The sequence below is a fragment of the Salmo salar genome, chromosome ssa04, assembly GCF_905237065.1.
Source record: "Salmo salar chromosome ssa04, Ssal_v3.1, whole genome shotgun sequence".
NCBI lineage: Eukaryota > Metazoa > Chordata > Actinopteri > Salmoniformes > Salmonidae > Salmo > Salmo salar.
Window position 1 is genome coordinate 47,679,716 of NC_059445.1, and position 27,610 is coordinate 47,707,325.

Sequence of the window (27,610 nt, forward strand, 5' to 3'; positions counted from 1 at the left end):
TCCTATGGACAAAGTTGATTGATCAGTAAGTCACAGTAAAGTCTGGTGCGCTCTGACCTGACCTTTTTGGGCTCTAACAATGGGATCACCCATTACATTGAGATCCTAGATCACTGGATCTAGGGGCGGCAGGTAGCCTAGTAGTTAGAGCTTTGGGCCAGTAACCGAAAGGTTGCTGGATCGAATCCCCGAGCTGACAAAGTAAAAAAATATGGCATTTTGCCCCTGAGCAAGGCAGTTAACCCACTGTTCCCTGGTAGGCTGTCATTTTAAATAAGAATTTGTTCTTAACTGACTTGCCTAGTTAAATAAAGGTTAGACATCTCCTCTCTGATCCTCCAACAGAGGGAGATCACCCATCAAAGGGCTGTCTTTTAGATTGCCTCATCATCACTTTGGACCTTATACTGTAGGTGCATGTGTGCGTTCAACCTTGGAGTTTTGCTAACAGTATTCAAAGCCAGATTTCCACAGCCCCATAACTCTGCCTTACAGAGAGGGCATACTAAGAACAAACTCTGTAGCATGCTATAGATGCCTTTGAATGGGGAGTGGCAGCATAGCTACATGCGGCAAAGAAATAAATGGAATTTGACCAAAACAACAGAAACGCCATGCATATCCATGGCGAGAGTCAGAATCTCTTCATTGCCACCCATCAAAATGTGCCTGTTTATATGTGTATTTCCCACTATGTTGAGGTAAAAATCTGAGTATAATACTTGTATAGATATCAACCTCAATATATGTTCATGTCATCTTCACCAATCAACTGCATTACACTTATAAATGGCTTCAACTACCACCACCGATTTCTATATGACTAGTTACACTGTAAAGGGCTTGCCATGAATTTGACAGTAACTTACAGGGAGCAAAGTGGCAAGTAAGTTACTGTATTTCATATTGCAGTACACCTATTGTAATCTAAATACAGTAAAGCAAGTACTGTGTAATGACACACAATACTGAAGAATTGAATCTCACACTAACGGTTGGAACAAATATAGCCTCTTACAAGGCACGCCTCAAAATATGTTAATGAGAAGAATAAAATACGGTACAGTACTGTATTCTGTAATGTGGAATTACAGTACCATTTGAAATACACCAATTCCTTCCCTGCCCACAACAGTTTCCCACAATGCACCATCAATTACAGTATGCTGCAGTATAATGCTTTCACAGTATTTTACTGTTGATAATAGCCAAAATCGCAGTAGAAATTAGTTTTCCTTGACAGTATATGCTACCAGCTTATAAGAACGGGAGTTAGCACTTAGCAGACATTCATGCAGCGAAAACAGCCAAATACAGTTGAAGTCGGAAGTTTACATACACCTTAGCCAAATATATTTAAACTCAGTTTTTCACAATTCCTGACATTTAATCCTTGTAAAAATTCCCGGTCTTATGTCAGTTAGGATAACCACTTTATTTTAAGAATGTGAAATGTCAGAATAATAGTAGAGAGAATGATTTATTTCAGCTTTATTTTTTCATCACATTCCCAGTGGGTCAGAAGTTTACATACACTCAATTAGTATTTGGTAGCATTGCCTTTAAATTGTTTAACTTGGGTCAAACGTTTCGGCTAGCCTTCCACAAGCTTCCCACAATAAGTTGGGTGAATTTTGGCTCATTCCTCCTGACAGAGCTGGTGTAACTGAGTCAGGTCTCTAGGTTTTCTATGGGATTGAGGTCAGGACTTTGTGATGGCCATTTTGCCACAATTTTGGAAGTAAGCTTCCATTTGGAAGACCCATTTGTGACCAAGCTTTAACTTCTTGACTGATGTCTTGAGATGTTGCTTCAATATATCCACATCATTTTCCTGCCTCATGATGTTATCTATTTTGTGAAGTGCACCAGTCCCTCCAGCAAAGCACCCCCACAACATGATGCTGCCACCCCCGTGCTTCACGGTTGGGATGGTGTTCTTCCTCCAAACATAACGATTGTCATTATGGCCAAACCGTTCTACTTTTGTTTCATCAGACCAGAGGACATTTCTCCAAAAAGTACGATCTTTGTCCCCATGTGCAGTTGCAAACCGTAGTCTGGCTTTTTTATGGCGGTTTTGGAGCAGTGGCTTCTTCCTTGCTGAGCGGCCTTTCAGGTTATGTCGATATAGGACTCGTTTTACTGTGGATATAGATACTTTTGTATCTCTAGGAGACAGAACGCGTTTCCTTCCTGAGCAGTATGACGGCTGTGTGGTCCCATCGTGTTTATACTTGCGTACTGTTGTTTGTACAGATGAACATGGTACCTTCAGACGTTTAGAAATTGCTCCCAAGTATGAACTAGACTTGTGGAGGTCTACAATTGTTTTTCTGAGGTCTTGGCTGATTTCTTTTGATTTTCCCATGATGTCAAGAGAAGAGGCACTGAGTTTGAAGGTAGGCCTTGAAATACATCCTCAGGTACGCCTTCAATTGACAAAAATTATGTCAATTAGCCTATCAGAAGCTTCTAAAGCCAAGACCTCATTTTCTGGAATTTTCCAAGCTGTTTAAAGGCAGTCAACTTAGTGAATGTAAACTTCTGACCCACTGGAATTGTGATACAGTGAATTATAAGTGAAATAATCTGTCTGTAAACAATTGTTGGAGAAATGTATTGTGTCATGCACAAAGTAGATGTCTTAACCGACTTGCCAAAACTATAGTTTGTTAACAAGAAATTTGTGGAGTGGTTGAAAAACGTGTTTTAGTGACTCCAACCTAAGTGTATGTAAACTTCCAACTTCAACTGTATGTCCAAATCAGATTTTAGTAACCACATTGTGGGCCTGTTACAACATCACATAAATGATGACGGATTTCATGAATATCCACTTTGTTAGATCAGTTTTTTTTGAATGGCCACCATTGACAGCGTTTCTGCTCTTTCCCCCACGGTCTGCGTTCCATTGCCACCTCACCCAGGGCCCTTCTCCACTGGAGGACAGTCTGTCCTCTCCCTCTTGGACTGGTCAACGTGCCTGCCTCACTCAGTCTGACTCCACGTCTGTCTGTCTACCTGAGGAGCTGCTTGATTGACATGTCAGCCTGGGGTTTAGACCATTTGTTACCCGCCACCTCCTTCCCCTCTGATCTCCCCTCCTCCGTTCCCTCCATCCCACTCAGAGATATTTCTGCCGCTCTCAGTCTCTCATTCAGGCCCTTTCAGCTCCTTCCAGAGGAATGAGCTCTTATTATGTGAAGCGGAAATGAGTGGGATGTTTCAGAGTCTTGGAGATGAGATGGCCTATTCTCTTCTCAAGGAGAAGCCGCCTGTAAACCTGCATCGAGATGGCCTATTCTCTTCTCAAGGAGAAGCCGCCTGTAAACCTGCATCGATCGCCAAAGGAATTTCTGCTGCCGAGCTCATGAGGGCCGAGGATGTTCTTTTGATCTTTTCTCTACTTTCTTCTTTCTTCTTAATGTTTTGCTTACTCTACCTCTTTGCCTTTAATTCTCTCTCTATGCCTTGCTCTCTCTCTCATTTTCTTCACCGCCCTCTGCACCCCTTCCCTCTTTCTCATCCTCTATTTTTCCCTCTCCCTCTCCCTGTCCCATCCTCGTTCCCCTATGAGTTAGTGGATGTCAGTAAGATGCTAACTCAGTGGGAGCGGATCAGTCTCGTCAGCTAAAGAGGCTCCGAACCGTTGTCCAGTTCTCCTGGCCAACGGTCTCTTGATACACAATAAGTGCATTGTGCTGAAGGTTGACGTGGCTTCAGTTCCGTCCATTATTATTTCTGTAATAAGCACATCTCTCAGGGCCTTTTCTATGGCTAATCAATTCTGTCTTTATCATCAGTGCCCCAGTGACCTCAGAGACCTGGGGAACACTGAGGCCATGCGTTAATGTGACCTTTCCCACTACACAGAGTACAGTATAATGCTTTGGTAGTAATATTTCTATGCCGAATAATTGTGCTATTAAAACAGCACTTGGCAGTGCAACATGTTGTCCCCTCAGAGGGATATAAACAGTGAAATAGTATTTTAAATGTCCCTGCTTTTGGAACAAGGGATGTGTTGTTTTCAACATACAACTTGTACATTCTGCAACATGTTGACATAAATTTGTAATGACATCATTGACATAAATTTAATAAATGATATGTTATCTATCTATGTTTGGTTTGATCATTTATACCATGTGATTGATATCCCCTAGGAAACAGTTATCCTATGGTTCTATTCTGCCTTAGAGAGGTTCTCATGTAGATGTAGATTTCAGTATTTTCCTCCACTGAACCCTGGCTGTTTTTGTTTTCTACTGAGGAACCCACAGCTTGCTTGGAGAGGGAAATCATTTGGCACATTTTGCAACATTATCTGAGATCATTATCCATTTCCTCTCAACAAGCTCTGTGATCCTGGGAAGTGCCCCAGAGGAGTCTGGGATTGGCTGTGTTCATCGGGCTAAATTAATCTGGATCCCCAGGCCCCATGGGTGCTCAGGTCCGTCCGTTTGTCCCAGATGCTGCTCCGCTTAGCTCAGCAACGAGCCCAGAAGAGCATCACATGTCCTGGGTATGAGCATGCCAAACCAATCCATGTGACAGTGGTATACTCCGGGTTTGACTGGGGCCTAGAGAGAAGATGTGACATGTGGGGAGGGTGAGGAGTTCCTGTCCCTCTCTCCCTAGCTCCTGTCCTACAGTGCAGTGGCTCACACAGCTGTGGCTGGCAGATGTTCAGGGGTCACAGAAGAGAATGCCCTGGGGTTTGGTCCATGCTGTGCCTCTCCAATCGGCTTCAGGCTGGAGTCATGGTCTCACTCACTTTGGTTTCTAGTGGAAGTTAGAAAACCTTTTGCATGAACTCATTTAAAGAATACCTTATAAACCATTAGTCACTCATAAACACGAATCAAAACTCTTGTCAAATGGTTGTAGGTTGTGTTATTACAAGGACAGCACAGGAACTGAATTGTCCTAGTGTTCCATAGTGTTCTGTTGTTGTGCTCCGTAGCCCTCCTGACACACCTGCAGGAGGGGAAATAGCCTACGTCACGCATCACATTGTCACACGGCTGGTTAGACACCTGTGATTTACTGTCAGAAAACATTCTCTTTTATGTTCTTTTAAAACTGTTATTTTCCTGTGATGAAGCACTTCTGGTGGCTATCAGTGTTTCAAAAAGGGTTGAGAGAGGAAGAAAGAGAGAAAGAATGAAAGTCTAAAAGAAGAATAAAGGCCTGGTTATGGGGTAGTAAATGCAGAAATAAATCATCTGTTAAACTTCATTAGCCAAGCCTTTCTGAGCACAAAATGACAAGACATTAAATATGTATTATTTATGAAATGTCGGTGCTTTTTGATAAGGGGGTCTAGTGCTGTTAATTAGTCACTCATTCAGTCAGAAAATGCTATTTCAAATGGAAAGTGAAAGCTACTCTCGGCAGCCCAGAGAAATGGCATAGGTGGAAATGGAGTAGCTAATTACAGTCGCTGTGAAATTCATAGCTAATTTGGGAAGCCGTATGACAGGTTTATTGACATCCTCCGCAGAGTGACGTGTGCGGATGGCCACCAGGGAATTGAGAGGGGGCATGGGAGAGAGGGATGATTGGGAGCAAATGTTGCTCTAGGTGTTTGTGTGTGCCTGTGAGTGTGTGTGTGTGTGCGCGTGTGCCTGTGACGGTCTGTGCGTGCGTGGGTGTTTGTGTATTAATATTTGTATGAGTATGTCTGTGTGTATTTTGGGGAATTGAAGCTTCAGTGTCAGGATAATCACAGACTTTTGTTAGAAAACACTGGTGCACTCTTAAACACCTTGTCCTCTCTCTAAAGTGGTAAAGTGGAGGGGAATATGCCCTGTATTTTAGCACGAACATGATAGGGTTCTTTGTCTGTTTTTTCATAGAGAGGAGCAGAGTAGCAATACTTTCAAGGCAGTGGTTTGCAATCCTCCCTTAGAGGCAGTCATCTGGCAAAGTGGAAATGAGAGAGGAGCATTTATCCACTTGAAGAAAGCCATCTTCGTGATGGCAGTATGCTATGAGACATGCAGCCTCTCCAGCATTGAACTGTGGAGCTCTTAGCTGGCCGATGAGAGCTGACCACCCCATCCCCAGCAGCCTCTGGCCAGTGGGCAAAGGGAGAGAGAGAGAAAATTAGAGGGGGGGATAATTATCAGTATAAATGGAGCTCGGCGAATGATTCACACTGCTGGGCCTCCTGATCTGGTCTCCAAGGCAACCTCAACCTGCTCATTTGTTTTGTAGATGAGTAATTACATCCAATTAGACCAGAAGGGGGAAAAAAATAAAGTCCAAAGAAGGGGCCATTGTTCCGGTTAGATGGTGTGAATATTAATAATAAGATTGTCTCAGGCTCATAACAGATCAGTGATGCAGCTGTGGGGACCTACAACAGCCTACTGCCCCATCACACTACAGAGATGAAGATGTGTGTGTGTGTGTGTGTGTGTGTGTGTGTGTGTGTGTGTGTGTGTGTGTGTGTGTGTGTGTGTGTGTGTGTGTGTGTGTGTGTGTGTGTGTGTGTGTGTGTGTGTGTGTGCGCGTGCGCACATGCCCGCGCGTGTGTGTGTGCGTGCGTGTGTGTGTGTCCCTTCCACAGACTACATGCCTAGTTAAACCTCCTCAGTATAGTGTGCTAGTGCACGTCTCTGAGTCAGTCTGGGCATCCACCTAAACTTCACCATGAAAGAGCAAAGGAAGACATCTTACACTGCACAAAGTGTCCTGCTCAGTTGAATAGTCACGGACTGTTATTGTAGAAGGACTTTCCGTGCTGCGGCTGTCTGCAAAGCATTGTTTTATGGCACCGTTTCTGTCCTCAGTCACCTCAATCAGAATGTTAGGTTTTATGTTCTGCCCTGGTGAGTACTGATAGCCACAATGCATTTATTATCTACAGACAAAAATAGAGAAAGTTTATAGGTAATCATGTGGATGCTCCTTGCATGTTAAAAAGCTCAGAGAGTATTGTGTTCTATTCTAAGGAAAAGTCATTGTGCCATATGATATTCCATGTAGGTTTATTATTATTCATTTGTGGTAGTTCAATAGATAGGACCAGATGTTCCTGTAATGTAAAAATACAGTAGAGCAGTTTATAATGAGCTATATTCTAAAGCACCACTGGGAATCACATAAACTACACACATTGTATGCATACACACATATACAAGCCCCCTCCATCCCCCAACATCAATGTGCTAGTGTAGCTCTAACAGCTTGATAAAGAACATATGTCTGTTTAGGTGGATCTCAGGAAACCCATTATTTCTTTGGTGCTCAGAGACTTTTCTTCACTCTCGTTCTGTTCCTCACCTTCGCCCAAGTGAAAGTTGCTTAAAACATTTGTATGCTCTGAAAATCAAATTAGTTGGGGAAGATAATCAAGCTATTCGGCCTCTCCCAGATGTGTGCTTTTCAGGCTTTGCTTCCTTCTAGAAGCATTTTCAGACTCATTTTATTCATATGCTGTCCCACAGATGGCACTATCATTAGAATCAATCTACCTGAACAATAAAAGTAATTTTGCCTGGCTTTATTAGATAAGACCTTGCCGGCAGCTGAGGGCTAATTGTCCGTGTCAGCGCAAACAAAGCCGCCATGTGTATTTGTTGTGTGTGTTGATGTCGTCTTTGTGTCCTGTCGTTCCTGTTATCATAGAATTGGCGGATTTATGCAGATTGTAACAGGAAGCTGCCATTGTCGGGGGCCTGACAGCCAGTACCATGAGGATGTGGCATGGTTGGCATGGCTTCCCTCCCCCTCTCCCCTCCCTTAGCCCAGCGCCTCTCAGCCGTTTAACTAATGGGGGAGATTGTGGCAAGGCCTTTGTAAAGGTCGCTGCTTGTTTATTGTTAAAGATCTAATTAGGAAGAGGAGAGGAAGCAGTGGAAGCTTGTCTAATTAGAGGTGAGCATGGAAAAAGCACCTCGGAAACTCAAGGACGGCCACCTATTAGCGTGGATGTCACAAACAGATTAAACACAAGTGTCCCTAGTTTCTCTCTTCTTGGTCTCCTTACGATTAAAGCTGGCTGAATGCATATTTCCGTGAATGTTGCCTCAAGGCAGCTTTCCATAGCACAGGCAGAAGAAAGGAGGGATGGGGGGGTGAAGATAAGGAGGTGGAACGCTCAGGAAATTTGCTCCCTTATCCCTCTTCTCCGCTCCCGGAAGAGAGCACATTCTTTCGAGAAAAAAAAGCAGTGACCCTCTGAAATGCCCTCGTCCATAATTCAACCTGGCCCATCCTCACTGAGTCCTCATCCCCGTGCTGCAGAGGGAGTGTCACCCAGGTCATTGCTGTGTGTGAGTGACCGCCCCTGCCTGGGAGGACAGGCTCTGTGGTTAGTGGCATGGTGACGGCGTAGGGTACAGAGAAGATGCAGCTGGCTTTAATGATGGTGGTACACGTGCAGAATGCTGAACGACCATGTGTAAGATAAAGGCACAGACAGACAGACAGCAGCCTCCAGGACTGAGATACAGAGACAGACTGAGGACTGTGGGTTGAGGGCAGATCACTGGTGACTCAGCACCTGTCTCTTGGTCTCATGTCCTTTCATATCCTGTCTGTATCACACTGAGAGGAGACAGCTCTGTCAGACCACTGGAGTCAGCAGGTACTTAACATTCTCATTTCTAGACTTGTTTGGGAAGACTTGTCTCAGGCTAGAAAGATTTAGGTGAAAGTAGGTTTTTATCATTCATTCAGACATTCTTCTTGCGTTCCTGCATCGACCCATTTACACATCATTTCCTTCATTGTCCCATTAATGTCGCCCTAAATCAGAGTTTTCCTCATTGATAAAGACCGATCGATTTTCCATGGCAGTTGCTTAAGAGAGATGTAAAGGGGATTATTGTCTTATGGAGCTGTCTTCCATGTGTCACCGTTTACATGACTGGAAGTGGGAAGCAATGTGGGAAGCCTGCCATTTTAGGAGCCCATAATTTGAGGAGTGGGCATGGAGCCCACGTAGCGCTCGGTGAAACTGGGGGGCCCTAAAGCGCCGGTTGAGGAGCACGCCTGTGTTTGGATTTCATTTGGCAGCTGCTAACAAGCTCATAATGGAGGTCTAGGTGTGACATGGCTTTGATCGCCTCTTCAGCTGGAGACCCAAATAAACAAACACACAGCGGGGAGACCCGCTGGGAAAAGAGCCGCTGACGCCAATCTCAGTTTTTCCTTGAGTGGATTAACTCCCCATATTGAAGAGGTGCACGATGCAACATGTGCATTTAATGGCTCTCTTTATATGAGCAGTTTGTCTCAGATTAAGAGGACAAGCAATAAATTGTCAGCATGTCTTATTGCTGAATGACGATTTCTGAAGCGTTGATAATCCTCCATCGGTGTTGAAAGAAGGGTATGTTGGAATAGCCCAAGCCTAATTGTGGAGTGTTTTGGAGTCTTTCCTTCTATTTATGGTCAATACACATGAACGTGTCTCTTTGTTATCAAACCAGGAGAAAATGTCTCATGCACAGACCTCAGTCTGCAGTTGTAGTGGTTCAAAACCAGAGGCTTGAAATTAATTATTGATTTGTGAGCATTCTACATTTTCCTCCCGTTGAATGATGAGAGTTTCCTTCAGGTATGTCCAGTAAGCATTGTAGTCATCACGATGAGAGTTTCCTTCAGGTATGTCCAGTAAGCACAGCCAGTCCTGCTACTTCACTGTCGTATGATTGTTGATAGCCAGTCAAGCATCCTATTATCTTAGACAGCCAACCATTGAAATGTGTTGGGTTCCCTAGAGGGATGATGCACTACGCTGGTGCCGACAGACTCCTACACCTCAGACACAGACTGGCAGCAGGTTCTGCTGGGGAGAGAGAGCAGGGAGAGGACGCCATGTATCTCAGCTAAATGAACCTGTCATAATGTCACACACCAACCATGCCATGCTAAAGAGTCTGGACAACATTGACTACTGTGAAACAATGAAACCAAACGTTTTCCACAATGATGGAGTCCCTTCCCCTCCCCTTCCCCACCCTATACTGTACCTCTCAGGCTTTCCCGATTACGGGTTTTACTCTGCGCCCAGTGACCAGAGGGGGGCACCCTGCTCCTTTGCGGACTATGGCTCCCTGGGGCCCCAGGCGGCTCAGATGCTGCACAGTGAGCATGCCACCTCCGCCTGCAACTCCCCCCTCCAGCACCTGCACAGCCCGGATCAGTTTAAGAGCCCAGGTTTGTATGTGCGCATCTCTCCCATTCACCTTCTGGACTGTTCAGTTTGATTCATGATGTTTCCTCCATACAGATGATCTATGCTTTTTTTTTTGTCTACGTTTTCTTTGTCTATATGGAAAAAAAGAAACGTGAAAAGGATGAACGTTTTGCCAGCAATGCATTGCATGTTTTATCCTCCTTTTTGATTTTCAATGTACCTTTTTCTGATTATTTGTGAGGTTTATTCCATGCCCCTGCTTGCACCTAGGGGAGGACGTATGTTTTCCTCCAAATGCATGTAACAGAGCATGGGAGGCAGAGGACTGGACTACAATGTCCTCTATGAGAAAGCTCACATTTACTTGTCATGTCTCGATCCACATGGACATTTGAACCTTTTGGATTTCTACGTTTGAATGAGAGCGACTGACTGACTGGATGACTGACTGACTGACTAGATGACTGACTGACTGAAAGAGTTAGTCAGTTAGAGTATATTGTGAATGATTGAGTGAAGGAATATGAAAGGGCCTGTGGTGAAAGCATGATCACCTCCATTATCGTTCTGTGAACAACTAGGCAATCAATCAGTAGGCATGATTTGTGTATACATTATAGTAACATTACATCCTAGTACAGTCATATGCATCATTTAACCATTACACTAAAACAGTGGTATGTTTCAGTATACATTTCAGTATGATAGTGTTTGGTTTTTGGCAGAAGCGTTTATAATTTGGTTTGTCTTTCCCAAGGTTGTATTCTAAACATAGTGAAAACTGTATGTTTTGCATCTTATAACTTTCCTCTACAGATAATACGTAGCTATGACAATTTCATTTCAATTGATTACCCTCATTCTAAACTTGCAGGGTCAGCTATTTCTTTGGTCATAGGTTTGTTCCTGATAAAACTAACAAGAGATGTCATTTCAGTAAATTTCATCTCATATTTTGAGCTGTAAGTGTTGAGAAAGACAATGTTGAGAGGAAAAGGTTGTGAGGAGAGTTTGTTTCTTTTGTTGCTGACCCCAGCTCAGGGGATGTCAGGCAGAGAGCTGTAGATGTGATTTGGTGGTGTTAATCTGCTCCACGGTAGATAGTGCTGAAGCCCATCTTTGTCAGGGTTCTTGTTGTATCACTCCGTTTACCAGTCATCCTCCATATACAGTATGTGCACAGCTGAAATCCTCAAACAATGTTCTTCACAATGAAATACACAATCTTCCTGAACGTATGCTAGACTGCATAAAGTGAATTTGGTTACTGGTGTGTTGCTCTTCCTGACCAGATCCTATCCTTGTGTTCAGATGAAGTGGCCATGTAGACTAGAGACAGTAATGATGTCTGATGATGATGACTCATCCAGACAGAATGATGGTGCTGTCACTGCTCTGTAGAGTCCTACTACCATTGTACCAGTGGAGGAGTGGTGACCAGCAGGCAGCGGCAGGTGTTGAGGCCCCCTGCAGTCCGTCCCTGTACACCTCACTAGTCCTGCCTCATTGGCTTTGGCAGTGGACAGGAAAGGACATCTTTAGGCCTCATGCTTAACAGCGAAGATTACACAGATCTCCTGGTTTGGAGGCCGGCCCAGTCTGGGTGGAGATTTGCCTGCCTGACTCATTGGGATGGATGTCTGTCCTAGGGCTTCACAGGGGATGGCAGGACTGCAGCTCCGCAACCACTTCCTGCATTTATCCACAGAGTGGTGATGAGTGGGCTCAGCTGTAAAGAAGAGGGGGAGAACAAACAGCTTTGCTAAGACACCGACAGCATTGTGCATATAGGTCAACATCCAAAGCCAAAGTGCTGAAAAGCACAGCTTTTGATGTGGGGATTGTATAGTGTGTCGATAATTTTATTTTGTCTGCGCTTGGCTGAAGAGGAGGAAGTGTTTTGTGGCCCTCCTCAGGTAGTAAAGGCTCCTTCTGGTTTCTAATTATGCCCAATGGGTACAGGTGGGGAAGCTGAGCTCTGGTTCTCCACTGAGACAGACTCACAGCCATGAGGAAATTGCCACCGCCAGTTTGAATAGAAACGCTTTCATGGCAAATGTTAATTGTAAACCTCCTCCAAATGTTAATTGTAAACCTCCTCCAAATGTTAATTGTAAACCACCTAAATTGCCTCTACAGGGTGGCAGGTAGCCTAACGGTTAGAGAGGCGAGCCAGTAACTGAAGGGTTGCCAGTTCGGGTCCGACTGGAAAAATTTGTCGGGAAGTGAGCTGGCAACTGGAGGGTTGCTGGTATGAAATCGTAGATGCCGTTGCGCCCTAGGTGTTCAGTGTGGCGGCCCCCTGTACCTCTCCAAAACCTGTATGTGTATGTACAGTATGTGTGTCTTTCGGAGGGGTTGGGTTAAAAGCGGATTCAAATTTCGGTTGGACCTTGTGTGCATAAAGTGACCTTATGTGCATTAGTAAGATATGGTATACAAACGGCTTCAATTATTAAGACCTGATTAAAGCAAAACCCAGTTTTGTGTTCTCCAGGACTTAAAACAGCAATTGAAAACTACAGTGGATAAACACTGTCATATTGACCCACTGCGTTGTCGTTGCTCAGATACTTGAGCATGTTTATTCATATCTACTCACCCCAGTCTCACACAGACACAGAGGCAGATTTTCAAGGCTCACCTGGTTTGCCTTTTTGTTGAACCTTCCTTTTCAGAGTTAATGCTATTGTTGCTGAAAATAAGAAAACGGGGAAGGAACAGAACTCCATTTGCGTCAGCACCTTGCTCCCCTATCCAAACCAACATTTTGTCACAGCAGCAGCGAGGTACAAAGTGACATGAATAATAACCCAGCGAGTGGAGTTGGTGCGTGTCAGATGAGTCACCTGTGTCTTAAAAGATGCTGTGTAATCAAAGGCTGGCTCATTAAATTAGCATGGGCACCGCTAAGCCACCAGTCAGCCCCAATAAGTGTAACTCATGTTTTGCTGTTAAACTTAATGGCTGAGCCTGTGTAGCCCCAGGGTTTAAGGAAAAGCATGAATCCTGTTTCATATGAAGAGGGGATGCTGTGCGCAGTTCAATAGAATCCACCAATTATAAGAAATTAGGATTACCGTTTAAACTGAAAATAGCAGTAATTGCTTAATAAGCAAGCCTATTAGGGGCTGTTCTGTACAGATATGAGAAGTGAGGCAAGCCATGGGAAAGGGCCTGCAGTTATGCAGCAGTGTCACCCTCATTAGATCCCTATGCTCTGGGACAGGTTCTCATTTTAAATTTAGGAAGAAACCCACTGTAGGAGGGGTTTTGTGCTGCTCAGAGTTAGTATAGATGAATTAACACAACAAAGTTTGGAAAGTGATGTGTCACAACTTCTGAAGGACTATAGCATCTGATAAGGGTGTGTGTGTGTTTTGCATGTTCAATAGCATCTTAAGCTTGTTTTTGAAGTGTTATGCAAGGAATCACTGTACAGTACAGATTCCATTAGCCACGTGAGCTCAAATCTAGCGTTGTGTATATATTTATAATAGAAACTTCAAACACATAGCTACTGTAAAAGAGCAACTGTCCATTTGTATACAAGCAGCACAGCTCCTCGTGAATGGGATATGCCACAGTCCAGAGCCTCAGAGCTCTGTAGAGGTTTTCCCCTCCATTCCTAATTGAATTTGTGCATTTATTTTCATGGTTTGTTTCTCAATAGGGGTGAGATGGAGGGTTATGTGAATCTGACAGCAGAGGATATTGAAGTGGTGTAACTGTTATAGGGTTTTAAGACATCTGTGCCTTCTCTTTCTCTCCCCCTCTGGCTTAGTTTTATATCGCCAGTGTTATTGGCCATCGCTGGGTGTCTGGGTTTTCAAAAGGCCTTTTTATTAGTCTGACTACCTCCTAGCCACAGGGCATAGGTCGGAGGTCACACAGAGCGATTCTTTTACATCTCCACATTGTGTACCTGTGGATGAACTCAGGGAAAGCTTTTATGTTTTTATATTTCCCAAGGTTTATGCCTCCTCTGTCTGTAGAACACTTGTGTCCATTGCTTTCTTGCTGGAGTAGGATTTTTAGCAAACATAATCAGAACTCTTTCTGCAGTTTACTGAAATCAGAAAATGGCCAGGCCAAATGACCATGAAATAGATGTGTACTGTAGATAGTCAATATTCAATTCAATAAAAAGTGTCTATATATAAACTCAGCAAAAAAATAAACGTCCTCTCACTCTCAACTGCGTTTATTTTCAAACTTAACATGTGTAAATATTTGTATGAACATAACAAGATTCAACAACTGAGACATAAATTGAACAAGTTCCACAGACATGTGACTAACAGAAATGGAATAATGTGTCCCTGAACAAAGGGGAGGGCAATATCAAAAGTAACAGTAACAGTCAGTATCTGGTGTGGCCACCAGCTGCATTAAGTACTGCTGTGCATCCTCATTGACTGCACCAGATTTGCCAGTTCTTGCTGTGAGATGTTACCCCACTCTTCCACCAAGGCAACTTCAAGTTCCTGGACATTTCTGGGGGGAATGGCCCTAGCCCTCACCCTCCGATCCAACAGGTCCCAGACGTGCTCAATGGGATTGAGATCTGGACTCTTCGCTGGTCATGGCAGAACACTGACATTCCTGTCTTGCAGGAAATCATGCACAGAACGAGCAGTATGGCTGGTGGCATTGTCATACTGGAGGGTCATATCAGGATGAGCCTGCAGGAAGGGTACCACATAAGGGAGGAGGATGTCTTCCCTGTAACGCACAGCGTTGAGATTGCCTGCAATGACAAGCTCAGTCCGATGATGCTGTGACACACCGCCCCAGACCATGACGGACCCTCCACCTCCAAATCGATCCCGCTCCAGAGTACAGGCCTCGGTGTAACGCTCATTCCTTCAACGATAAACGCGAATCCGACCATCACCCCTGGTGAGACAAAACCACGACTCGTCAGTGAAGAGCACTTTTTGCCAGTCCTGTCTGGTCCAACGTTGGTGGGTTTGTGCCCATAGGCAACGTTGTTGCCGGTGATGTCTGGTGAGGACCTGCCTTACAACAGGCCTAAAAGCCCTCAGTCCAGCCTCTCTCAGCCTATTGCGGACAGTCTGAGCACTGATGGAGGGATTGTGCGTTCCTGGTGTAACTCGGGCAGTTGTTGTTGCCATCCTGTACCTGTCCTGCAGGTGTGATGTTCGGATGTACCGATCCTGTGCAGGTGTTGTGACACATGGTCTGCCAATGCGAGGACGATCAGCTGTCCGTCCTGTCTCCCTGTAGCGCTGTCTTAGGCGTCTCACAGTACGGACATTGCAATTTATTGCCCTGGCCACATCTGCAGTCCTCATGCCTCCTTGCAGCATGCCTAAGGCACGTTCACGCAGATGAGCAGGGACCCTGGGAATATTTATTTTGGTGTTTTTCAGAGTCAGTAGAAAGGCCTCTTTAGTGTCCTAAGTTCATAACTGTGACCTTAATTGCCTATCGTCTGTAAGCTGTTAGTGTCTTAACGACTGTTCCACAAGTGCATGTTCATTAATTGTTCATGGTTCATTGAACAAGCATGGGAAACAGTGTTTAAACCCTTTACAATGAAGATCTGTGAAGTTATTTGGAATTTGTACGAATTATCTTTGAAAGACAGGGTCCTGAAAAGGGGACGTTTCTTTTTTTGCTGAGTTTACGTTGGAATGTTTTGTCCAATCAGGTTAGATGTATAGGCAAATCAAAAAACATAAACTGGTTTCATATCTGCATGAGTATAGAATCCAAAGCAACTGAGCTGCCCCCTATAGGGTACCTCTTGACAAATATATTCAAAATAACTCCATTAAAATGAACACTTGTCCACAACATACATAACTTAACCTTTTAAGCTGCAACCTTACTAGCATGGTCCAAGTATCTCTGGTGGTCTGCTTATGGTTTCTATTGTGCATGGTTGAGTGTTACCACTGTATAGTATACCTAGCATGTAGAAATCTCAAGAATATCACACTGGATTCATCTATTACATTGCTCTTGCCTCTTGAAGCCTGCAACATATCTTTTGTCAATCCCCAACAAAATGTATGCGATTAACATGCAAACAGGCCTCAAATGGCATTTCCAATTACTCACTAATGTGTGTGCTCTGTTTAATTATAGTATTGATTAATATACCTCTTGCCAAACATATGAATCCAGTAATGTGTTCTTAGATTTGAATGTATATATTGTGGAAGAATGAACTAGAATGAACTAGAATGAACTAGCTGCATGTAAGTTCTCATCTGTGCTCCATGGTGCACCATGGTGTAACTGAACTGTTGCGCCCCTGCTGTGCTCTCTGTGCAGGGGGAAACCCACCTCGGCCTGGAGGTTTCCCTGGTGCCAACAGCCCTGGGCCTGTAGCCGAACTGTACGGCCCTGGAGGCCAGGACTCCAATGTGGGCAACTACATCAGTGCTGCTAGCCCCCAGCCTGGCTCCGGCTTCGGCCACAGCATGGCAGTGAGTACAGTACACCTTCTCTGTTCACTGACCGTCCTGTCTGTCTAGCTAGCCCATTAGACTGCTGTCCTTATACATAGATGTGTTAGTGTTACAAGAAAGCAGAGCAGTAGGCAATGCACACCGCCCATTATAGTTTCACTGCTCAACTCCCTCTCTACCTGTGACTGTTTGCACCACTAACTACCCTCCAGGTGAATCACTTGTGCCAAATCAAACTTTTCAAAAGATCTAATGAGATTTGACTGAACCAATCAGATGGGGAGGATCACAGGGCTGGTGTGTTATCCTGTCAACAATAGACTTGCATGTAAATTAAACAATGCATAAAACAATTGAGGAAGAGAATGTTACGAGAGGGAGTGACCAAATTGCATAAGTTTAATGTCATTTTCTCAAGCAAGTCAAACTCACATGATATCCCAACAAAAGCAACACATTGCAGAAAAAAAAAGATTTAATTGGCTTTTTGCAACTTGCCTTATTGGTTGTCAGGGGTGCCATGTCTGATTGGTTGAATATTTGTTGGTCTCAATTTAGGAAGAAAGAACATGTTTGTTATCGAATTTGCTAAAGGACTGAAGTTCACTTACACACACACGCTATCAAACCATTTAATTTGCTCAACGTTAAATCTTATTACTGACCTGTCTCTTTGCAAAGTTTCTGAATTATTTTGTGTTCATATCCCTTTCTGCCAGTCACCTGCCTCTTTAAACACTGTTAACTTGTTCAAACTCTCACCAGCTTGTTAGTGTCTCCTAGTTTACACGTCAGACAGAGAGTGGAAATGTCAGAAGTATACTGAACAAAAATATGAACGCAACATGCAACAATTTCAAAGATTTTACTGAGTTACATTTCATAGAAGGAAATCAGTCAATTTAAATTCATTAATTAGGCCCTAATTTATGGATTTCACATGACTGGGCAGGGGCACAGCGATGGGTAGGCCTGGGAGTTCATAGGCCCACCCACTGGGGAGCCAGGCCCAGCCAATCAGAATGAGGTTTTCCCCACAAAAGGGCTTTACAGACAGAAATACTCCTCAGCACCATGTGGAGGTCCTGGGCTGGCATGGTTATACGTGGTCTGCGGTTGTGAGGCTGTAGACCACGTATAACCACTGGACGTAGGTTGGACGTACTGCCAAATTCTCTAAAATGACTTTATGGTAGAGAAATGAACATTCAATTCTCTGGCAACAGCTCTGTTGTACATTCCTGCAGTCAGCATGCCAACTGCACGCTCCCTCAAAACTTGAGACATCTGTGGCATTGTGTTGTGTGACAAAACTGCACATTTTAGAGTGGCCTTTTATTGTCCCCAGCACAAGGTGCACCTGTGTAATGATCATGCTGTTTAATCAGCTTCTTGATATCCCACACCTGTCAGGTGGATGGATTATCTTGGCAAAGGAGAAACGCTCACTAACAGGAATGTAAACATTCGTGGATTTATTTTAGCTAAATAAACTTTTTGTGCATATGGAACATTTCTGGGATCTTTTATTTCAGCTCATGAAACATGAGACCAATACTTGACATGATGCATTTATATTTTTGTTCAGTGTAGTTTTGGGGGTTTTAGAATCAGATGGATTCTCTGGAAATGAGCTGCCTCTCAGAAAACGTCAGGACTCTGAGGACAGAGGAAACCAGTAATCATGAAAGCATACAGTAAGGAGCATAGGCCCATTGAACAAGATTAATTGCAGAAAATTCTATAAAAACACTTAGATTGGATTACAGCGGTAGAAATGGGCAGGAGACCATGTTATCTCCTTGTCTTTTAAAATAGCATGCTTGCGCCCGTTGTTTTCTGTTCTTTTGTTGTAACCTTTGCAGTTTGCATCCATAGTCTAGCTGACCCAGATACAGATGGACAGGCTTCTGAATTCATTTGGATCCCTATTTCACATGGGATCAAGCTGTTGTTGGGGAGATTTAAATATTTTCCCTGTCTGAACGCTAGTCAGAATAAGGCCACCCATTTGTACATTTCTCAATAACAATATTATGTGAACAGAGATATGATATTTTTGATGCAGCTATACTTCTTTACAAAATAAAATCCAGGTTTGGTTGTAGGTTTCCCACAAGGGCTGTCAAAATGTGTTTTGTACTAAATTCCGTTCAAACTAATCCACTTTAAAATGGCTCAATGAATCGAACAGAGTCCAATGAACCAGTGAATCGCCATGGTAGCCTTCTCACCTCCAGTGCACATGCAGATTATGTCTCTATCCACAACATTAAGAAGGGAAATGACTCAGAACTAAAATGCACCTTTTAATTATTTTCTGTGTTACATGCAGCCAAAGTAATCACATGGTGGAACTTGACATGTTACAACCTAATGGATGACTTCAGTCACTTTGACTTGCCACAAGATCTCCCAGTTTGGTGTCATAGCACTGACTTAAGAGACGTCAGACGATGATGTCAATGCCAAAACAGTTACTGTCTTATACCATGGCATTGTCGAATACTCATTTATTATTGGCTTGAATGGCATTCTAGAGCGTGCATTATTTCCCTATAACGCACAGAATATTTGCACGGTAGAATTGAATGGCTATCGTTCATTCTTACATGTTATGTTTGAGCTGCTATTTAAAGCAAAAGTTGAATTGAAAACATTATTGGTATTGTTGAATTCGACATTCATAATAGCAAGCTAGGACTGATGGTTTGGTTAGCAAGTCTGTTTGGTTACCGCAGCAACTACTTTAAAATTGCTAGCTACTTCAGTGGATGTTGAACACATTTCTATCGACAAATGTGTTAAATTATAGCCATGGTGTAAAATGGATAATCAACTCGGGGCTGTATGCGTAGGTCAGTTCCACGTTTGTTCATTATTTTCGATAGATTTGATTATCCCTTACATAAACAATAATGGACTGGGCTCAAGCACCCTTTGTCCCTTGGATTTGAATTGAACAAGATGACAAAGAAGACTAATGGCTGTTAAACATTTTAGATCTTTTTAGCATGTTTCATTGAAGCGTTTCTATAAATCGATGCGTCCTGAGTTTGTTAGACACAATAGACAGATGAGAAGCTAGATAACCGTCTCAGTTTAAAATAAAATACAAATTGGCGTTTTGTTCTTTCTGCCCTCTAAGAATGCTGTGTCAGTGTCCCAGTTCACTTATAGGTTACACACAATGTGGGTGATTGGCATTATGCACAATAACATACAGTAGATCATGATGGGGAGAGTGTGCAGAACAGGCTGATCATCATAAGAGATTTTGTGTGACAATGCTAAGTAGCTTTTGCATGAATTAATGAATATTGTTCATGTTGGCATGAATGAGTATATGTATGTAAAAAGTTAAATCTTATGTCCCTCACAGGTCCTTAGGCCCTTGTGCAGTAGTTGGCTAGGCTGGCAACTATGTGTTGAGGCATTGTTGTTTAAATCTTCTCTTCAAAACACATTGTGCTTCAATTTGCCTCTATTCGCACTCTTCTCAAACTTTCCTTCTGTTTTGTCTCTATTGTGCTAATGATTAATTCAATATGTTATCATTCAATCATCCCTGTAGCTTTTTACTCAATTCTAGCTCTCCTATCTGCTCATTAGAATGAACTGAATCATTTAGAAGATGTGAACATTTCGTCACCCTGTGGAATTGACCACCAGTAGCTGTGGGGTTTTGAAGATCAATGAATAACAGTATAAACACTCTCACTGAGTAAGACAGAGCCCACTGGAATCTGTAAAATGCTACAAGGGACAGGTTCTTCCCCCTAAGAGAATTAAAAACCGATGAGATTTATGATGATTATCTATTGCTCTAGTGATCAAAATGATGAACAGGAACAGAGAATACCCATTCATGCTAGCAGAACAAAATGGATACAATGTACTCACTCTTTTTTTCCCTGAAATGCATACTGACAAAGGTACTGACTGTACACTTTTAGGGCCCGTTGATTGCGACAGCTTTTACAAATGGATACCATTGAACAGGTGGTTGGTTGCCATCTCATTGGAGGTATTATATTCCATTTATATTGTTCAGCAGTCTTTACCCATCTGTTTCTTTAGATTTACCTCATTACTTTGTTACATCAACTGCAATTTCACCTTTCCTTTCTTCTGTAAAAATGCATACAGGAAACCTATATTTCACATCACCATCCTACAAACTTGTACAGATACAGAAACAAGCTTTTTTAATTAAGTCTAAAATGCTAAATGTGTATGGCAAATTATGGCAAATTAATACAATTGCATGCTTTTACAATACATAATGAAGCTTTTGTTGTGGAACTTGTCCTCCCTGATTTACTGTATCTCTTTCACTAATCCTGTAGGCCTACATCAATAGAATAACAATAATGATATTCTTGGTTAAATTGACTGTGTACTGTTGCTTTCTCTGGTTTGCATTCATGGCAAAAGATTGGGTTTATTCTCCTGTCGTTTAAAGTCAAGTCAATATGTCAAGTAAAGCGTGCCCATGACATGTCAACGTCTGTGTAATGCTTATTGTCTCTGGTTGACGTTGTTGGTCAGGGACTCATCTGAAGATAATAGCCAATGTTCCAGTTAATAATATAATTGAACACAGCAGGGTGGCAGATAGCCTAGCGGTTAAGATCGTTGGGCTAGTAACCGAAAGGTTGCTGGTTTAAATCCCTGAGCCAACTAGGTGAAAAATCTGTTGATTTGCCCTTGAGCAATGTAGTTGCTCTGGATAAGAGCATCTGCTAAATGATGACAAGAATGTAAACACACTAAATTAACCTTTGTTAACTCTGATGGTGTTCAAAGTGTATGAGGCAAGAGAAAGCAACAGTATTAGATGCAGTTTATGTAAACTGGAATTCTGGGAGAATGAGTTCCTCCTCATAGCTGTGCTTGTGATCACTCCACTATAGTAGAATGCATTTGTAGTCTCCTGTGGTTGTGCGTAAGTCTGTTTTTCATTGCTATTACACCTATGATGATGTTCCACATTGTATAGTAGCAAACAATGTTATGTTGTAAGATTCTTGTATTGTTTTGTTAGTATGCTAGGTTATTGTGACGCTTATGTGGTCATGTGTTGTGCTATTTAAAATGTACATGTTCCTAATTGTTTCACTGCATCTGTGTTCCTCAGCAGAGTCTATCTGGTGGTCCAGGGAAGACAGGCCGAAGCTTCTAATTAGCTCTGAGTATAGGTGATGTCATCCAACTTCAAGCACTACAGCATCACCCAGGAGAAATGAGAGGAGGTGGAACCACAAAAAAAAAAAAAAAAAAGTTAAAATCATCTCAGAAAAAAATAAACTGCTGTATCATAATCCAAACCCGTAACCTGACAACCTGGTTTGGTATGTTTCATGTTGATTTCATTCACTTTTTTCCTTTCTTTTATTAGTTCTTAGATTAGCTTCAGAGAGAGGCATTTTAGTTTCGCCTTATTTGGGATTTTGTCTTCTAGTGTACTCATGTAAATGGTTTTGTCTTCTAGTGTACTCATGTAAATGGTTTTGCTTCTCTCTTTGGGGGTCATAGTTGAATGTTCGCAAGTCATGCCTATACCTTTGGTACCAATAATTTAAACAAAACAGATCAGAGCTTCAGGTGTCTTTTTGCACACAAAATAAATCCAAAGTGGAAAGGTTTGGAAAAAAAACATCCATTTAATTTCAAATTACATATTCGAGAGTGTAACTAACTAATGCATTTTAGTAGCTGTTTTTTATTTTTGTGATGTCTCATTGTTAACCATAATTACCTATTTTTTGGGCAATACAAAGAGGACTCCAATATTTTTATGGTCCTTTTTTATAAGTGTTGTTTTTGTTGTTTAGAAAAAAAACATGTATACTATAAACAATTTCATATAAATACATTGTGAATTCAAGATTTAAGAAAAAGAAATGTAACTGTAAATATTATTCAAATCATGCATAACCAACTTGATGAGAGGATAGCATATTTTTGTGATGGTGTGTCAAAGAAATGTTCTAGCGTGTTAATAGAAAAAAAGCTCTAAACAAATACTATTATCCTTTACTGCTCGGAGACAGTGACTACCCCAGTGTCGGACAGAACACTGATGGCTTGCTCTGTAAATACTCAAGCTGAATAACTTTACAAGTGTCATACCAGCATATTTACAAAAGGTGAGTTCAGTGCACAGTTCAGTTCAGTTTTAAGGTGACTTCAGTTTTAAAGGAACAAAAAGATCATCGGTATCTTTTGTCTAACCAACTGTTATTTAGAAATCAATATTATTTCAAAAAGAGTGATCATTTCATCCAAAGCACACTGTATTTAGTGTTGAAGAATAGAACTTGAGCCTAAGCATTTTACAGTGCTCTGTGCATCCTGACACTTTTATACTCCGGAGAGAAAAACTCAACTTGTTTGTAGTTTGTTGTTGTTTGTTTCCTCCTGCTTGTTCCTGTTAAGTTTGGGACGCAGTATCTGGACTCTGTGGTAGAGTCAGTGTATAACGCTTGTTCTCTCCATCAGTTCTCTTTTCAAATGAATTAGGAAGGCAAACATTTTGATACCATACCTCAGTCCTGTGAGTTATACCTTGGAATTGTTGACAGGTTTAATTTATTTTAGTGGCAAATAGATTAAAACATTGAATGGAAAAAATTATAAATCATTGCACTGTGAGCAGTAAAGAAAGAACAGGCCATTTCCTATTTGCACATGTATATGTTGGCTATTTAAAATGGTTGCGTCTCTGGGGTGAAGTATGAAGGATTATTGGACGTTGCTCCTCTCTAGAATAGGCATACACAGGGGTGAATTAACAGATTGACAGATCGCAATTAACTGATTAATTACTACCAATGTTTTGTGGTCATGTCTTTGGATTTCATTGTATGGTGTAAGTCAACTTCTAATCTAAAATATTGAGATCCAGCCAGAAGACACTGAATAAATGATTCATCCTGTTAATCATAGCTTGGTGCGCAGATTTCTTATGCAGTATGTGTAGGGACAGGTTTTGCTCGAATATAGAGAGACATTTAATGACATGCTTTAAAGTGCAGTAAGAGTTGTAAACATGATGATGGAATGAGTGGTGTATATTCTGATGATGTACTTTTCCTGCTGCAAATGTATTTGATATTTCATTTCACCTGATGTTTTATTTCATTAGCTCTTTTGTTCAGAACAACCAGGTGAAGGAAAATACTGAATGCTTTTGATTGATGTGGAGATAAACAAGTAATAATTTAAATGAGAAAACAGAAGAGAACCGGTGTAATGTTCAAATGTAAAAGAAAAAAAGAAATACAAAAAAAAAAAAAAAGAAGATGCTTCTTCACTGATTTAAATTTTGAGTCAGGGGGGTTTTATTGATATTGTGGTTACTATTAATAATTGTAATATTATATTAAAATGTACTGTGCATCCATCGATTTCTCTCTTTCCATTCCCTGTCACCACATACAATATTTTGTTGATCATCCATGCATATCAAGTGTGTACAAAAAAAATCACAATGAACTTGTAACAGAGTGCTGTCTTTGATACCAGTGTAGTGGTCTATGCGCTTCTTTGTTGTTCTCCCTTTCTCTGGCTTTTTCCTCTGCCTCCTTTCTCTGTCACATTATACCCCACCCACCACCCCCCTCTCTCTTACTCTCCTCTATCTCCTTGTAATTAGTTGTAGATGTAATGTGATAATACTTGTAGTTATTAGTGGATTTAGGACCAGTAAGGATAGAACTTGCTCTTATTATCAAAGGTTTGACATACATTTGCAGACAGTTATTTTAATAGCAGTTCCATGCCATTTGTTTCATGTATGTCTTTTTCCTTTTCTGTTGTGTTTTACCAATCTCACATGGTTTCAACTAACCAAAGCTCTCACAGAAGAACTATAGAGAAACAAATTGCTGTAAGATGAAATTTTAAACGAGGCATTATTTGGATATTCTCCACCCTTGAATGTTTTAAAAGGGGTGTGCCATACTACCTTAAATGCTAACGCTAGATATGCAAAACATTTTTTTGTATTACTTTCTAAGGGACACAAGCTATAATTATGAAAAAGATTTTGTGCGGAAAAAAATCATATATTTTTTTGAAAGTTAACATATTAATGATGATGATGATAACAGTAATAATACCACTACTAAACTGTAATATCTTTTAATCTTTGTACACTTTGAAAATATCCCAGATGCCTATAAGGCTCTGCTATTTTTAGATACCACTCTGTTTTTTAAATGTCTCTGCCTTTTCTTTCACTCCAAAAACATCAATTTTGTGAATACTTTTTTTAGTCCCTGGAAATCAGCGCTTTATTCTAATCAAAGTCAGGCTTGTATATGTTGTCTGTTAATGTTGCTCTCACAGATCTAGACAGCTATGCTTACTACTTCACAACGGTTGCAAAGAATTTTAGGTAATCTACCTTCTAGAGGGGTCATTTGATGCCATTACATACTTGGAGCAAAGATAACACAGAATGAATCGTCCTAATGATTGTTTCTTAACTAGTGGAGGTGGGCAACATGGCATAAACTGAAATTACCCCTGCAGATGATCTTCATTTAGTTCACCTGTTGTTGAATGTCTTCATACAGTAGTTCAGGTGGTTAGTAAAACTGTAATGTGTAGAGCAAGGGGGAGGACAATGTCAAGTCTAATGAAGATAATTTACAGGTGGGGAAGTGCATCTCAGCTTAGATAGTCATGTATTTTCTCACTTATAATAATAAGCAGCACTTCTAGATAGATATTTCGGCCTTGGAGCCTTTTGTCAAGGATTTAGTTAATTGGAGGACAGAGAAAGTCAGATATTGTAGGTGAATTCAATAAGACTATTATAGGAGTTGATAATAAAGTAAATATTGAATTAATTCATAGATTTACTGTCCATAACATGTTCACAAAGAAATGTGTGTGGCAGGATGAAAATCAACAGTCCAGGTCCTACATACAGATCTGTAGCAGTTTTTTAAATATATATTTTTATATTTAACTAGGCAAGTCAGTTAAGAACAAATTCTTATTCACAATGACGGCCTACACCAGCCAAACTCAGACAACACTGGGCCAATTATGCGCCGCCCTATGGGACTCCCAATCACGGCTGGTTGTGATACAGCCTGGAATTGAACCAGGGTGTCTGTAGTGACACCTCAAGCACTGAGATGCAGTGCCTTAAACCACTGCGCCACTCGGGAGCAGTTGTATTTAATAGATATTCTATACAGTACTCATGATAACATTGCAATGCCTTGAGGTACTTATTCTATAGTTATCTCCTCCTCTGATTAAAGTAAAGGCTGGTTATCCAATTATAAAGCTCATTCCCCTTTGATCTGTGTTCAAATATTATTTTGATTTGATCCCGTAGCTTGGACTTTAAGGTAGCATGGCTCTGTTGCTGTCATTTTATTTTTCATTGACAGCAGTTTACAGCTGATGAATGTTACACATCTTAGTAGAATAGCAATTCCATTGAAGAAAAAAAAAACATGTTGGTTTAAGAAAAAAAATCGGAAAGGACAAAAATGACCCGGAAGGTGTTGATAATTGGAGTACTACCGTATCCATTTAAACTTGAATTTTGAGGCAAGTGCTAGGCAATGGCCAATCATTTCATCCCATCATCCATGAATCACCTGTGTTCATTAGTCTGTTTACATACGGTACATACATGTTCTGTTATGTGTACACGATGTCTGACTGGTATATCCTTCATGTGAACGTGTGACTAGATGAGACTAGTGAGCCTTCTGTATTCTAGACACAGCAAAACCCTATCTCACATGGGTCTGTAAAACATAGTAGCCAACACTGTTTTCATCACTCGCTGTCAAAACAGTCAACGTTATGGTAAGCTAGTGTGCTCTTTTGGCATTGCATTGTCTTCAAAATTTGAACTGGACCTTGTTCAGTGGTCTGGCATAGGTAATACATGAAGGATGACTGTAGCAATGAGTGAGCCATCCTCTAATTTCTTTTGGATAGTCTTAACGTGTGTCGATCGGAGTGTACGACTGCTACTCCAATCTGTAGTAACGTATGAGGAAAAGTGGGCAGTCTATGACTACACAGCATAATGAGGCTATTGTCCTTCCACTTAACATCCACTGTTTTCCAGAGTGGAGGAGCAGCCTTCCACTGAGCTCTCCTCACTGATTTGCTGTCTGCTCCTGATTTGCCTTTCCTAACACTTGCCCATTTTTTAACGTTAACAGACTTTTTACGGCGAGAGACTGACAGAACTGACTGACGTCTGAAAGCATCTTTCAGGTCTTCTTGTATGGCTTGCTCAAGCCCTGTTGTAAAATAAACAAAAATGGATGGGGGTCTCTCACATCTCAGATGTGGAAAGTATAATTTTATATTTGTATTTTCAAATAATAATAATGATGAAAAAAAATTGTGAAAGGTTTCCATCCTCTACTGTGGTCCAGAAATCGATGTGTCTGTCTGGAAAATAAAATTAAATAAAATGAACTGTTTTATTCCTTGTTTCTTTGCTTAACTGTTGTAATAAGATTGTATTATTCATCCTATAAAATGTTGATGGTCTCAATATTGTCAGTAAATGCAACATTTAAGGTATTATGAGCACCAAATGGTACAATCATGTACAGACCCCTTGACTTTTTCCACAAATTGTTGTATTACAGCCTGAATTTAAAATTGATTAAATTTAGATTTGTTTACACTGGCCTACACACAATACCCCATAATGTCAAAGTGGAATTATGTTTTATATATATAGATAATTTTACAAATGTATTAAAAATTAAAAGCTGAAATGTCTTCAGTCAATAAGTATTCAACCCCTTTCTTATGACAAGCCTAAATAAGTTCAGGAGTAAAAATTTGCTTAACAAGTCACATAATAAGTTGCACTCTGTGTGCAATAATAGTCATTCAAAAATCATGTTAAACCCTATCTCATCCCTCTACCCCACTCATACAATTATCTGTAAGGTCCCTCAGTCGAACAGTGAATTTCAAACAGATTCAACCACAAAGACCAGGG

The 27,610-nt window shown here is 41.4% G+C and overlaps 1 protein-coding gene across 23 annotated transcripts in view; it reads left to right on the forward strand.

The window, feature by feature from the left end:
* The window catches only part of LOC106603292 (RNA-binding protein Musashi homolog 2), a 303,576-nt gene extending 276,504 nt beyond the window's left edge, over positions 1–27,072 (forward strand). For 7 of the 23 annotated variants that reach the window (XM_014196759.2, XM_014196765.2, XM_014196767.2 and 4 more), the window contains 3 exons: positions 10,000–10,179; positions 16,466–16,620; positions 21,743–27,072. In XM_014196759.2, coding sequence (XP_014052234.1) covers positions 10,000–10,179; positions 16,466–16,620; positions 21,743–21,787 — 380 coding nt within the window. In that variant the 3' untranslated portion in view covers positions 21,788–27,072. Of the gene's footprint in view, positions 1–2,930; positions 6,393–9,999; positions 10,180–16,465; positions 16,621–20,558; positions 20,630–21,742 lie in introns of those variants that run through there. The other 16 variants (XM_014196771.2, XM_014196775.2, XM_045717027.1 and 13 more) reach the window with 7 other exon arrangements.
* The last annotated feature ends 538 nt before the right edge of the window (positions 27,073–27,610 follow it).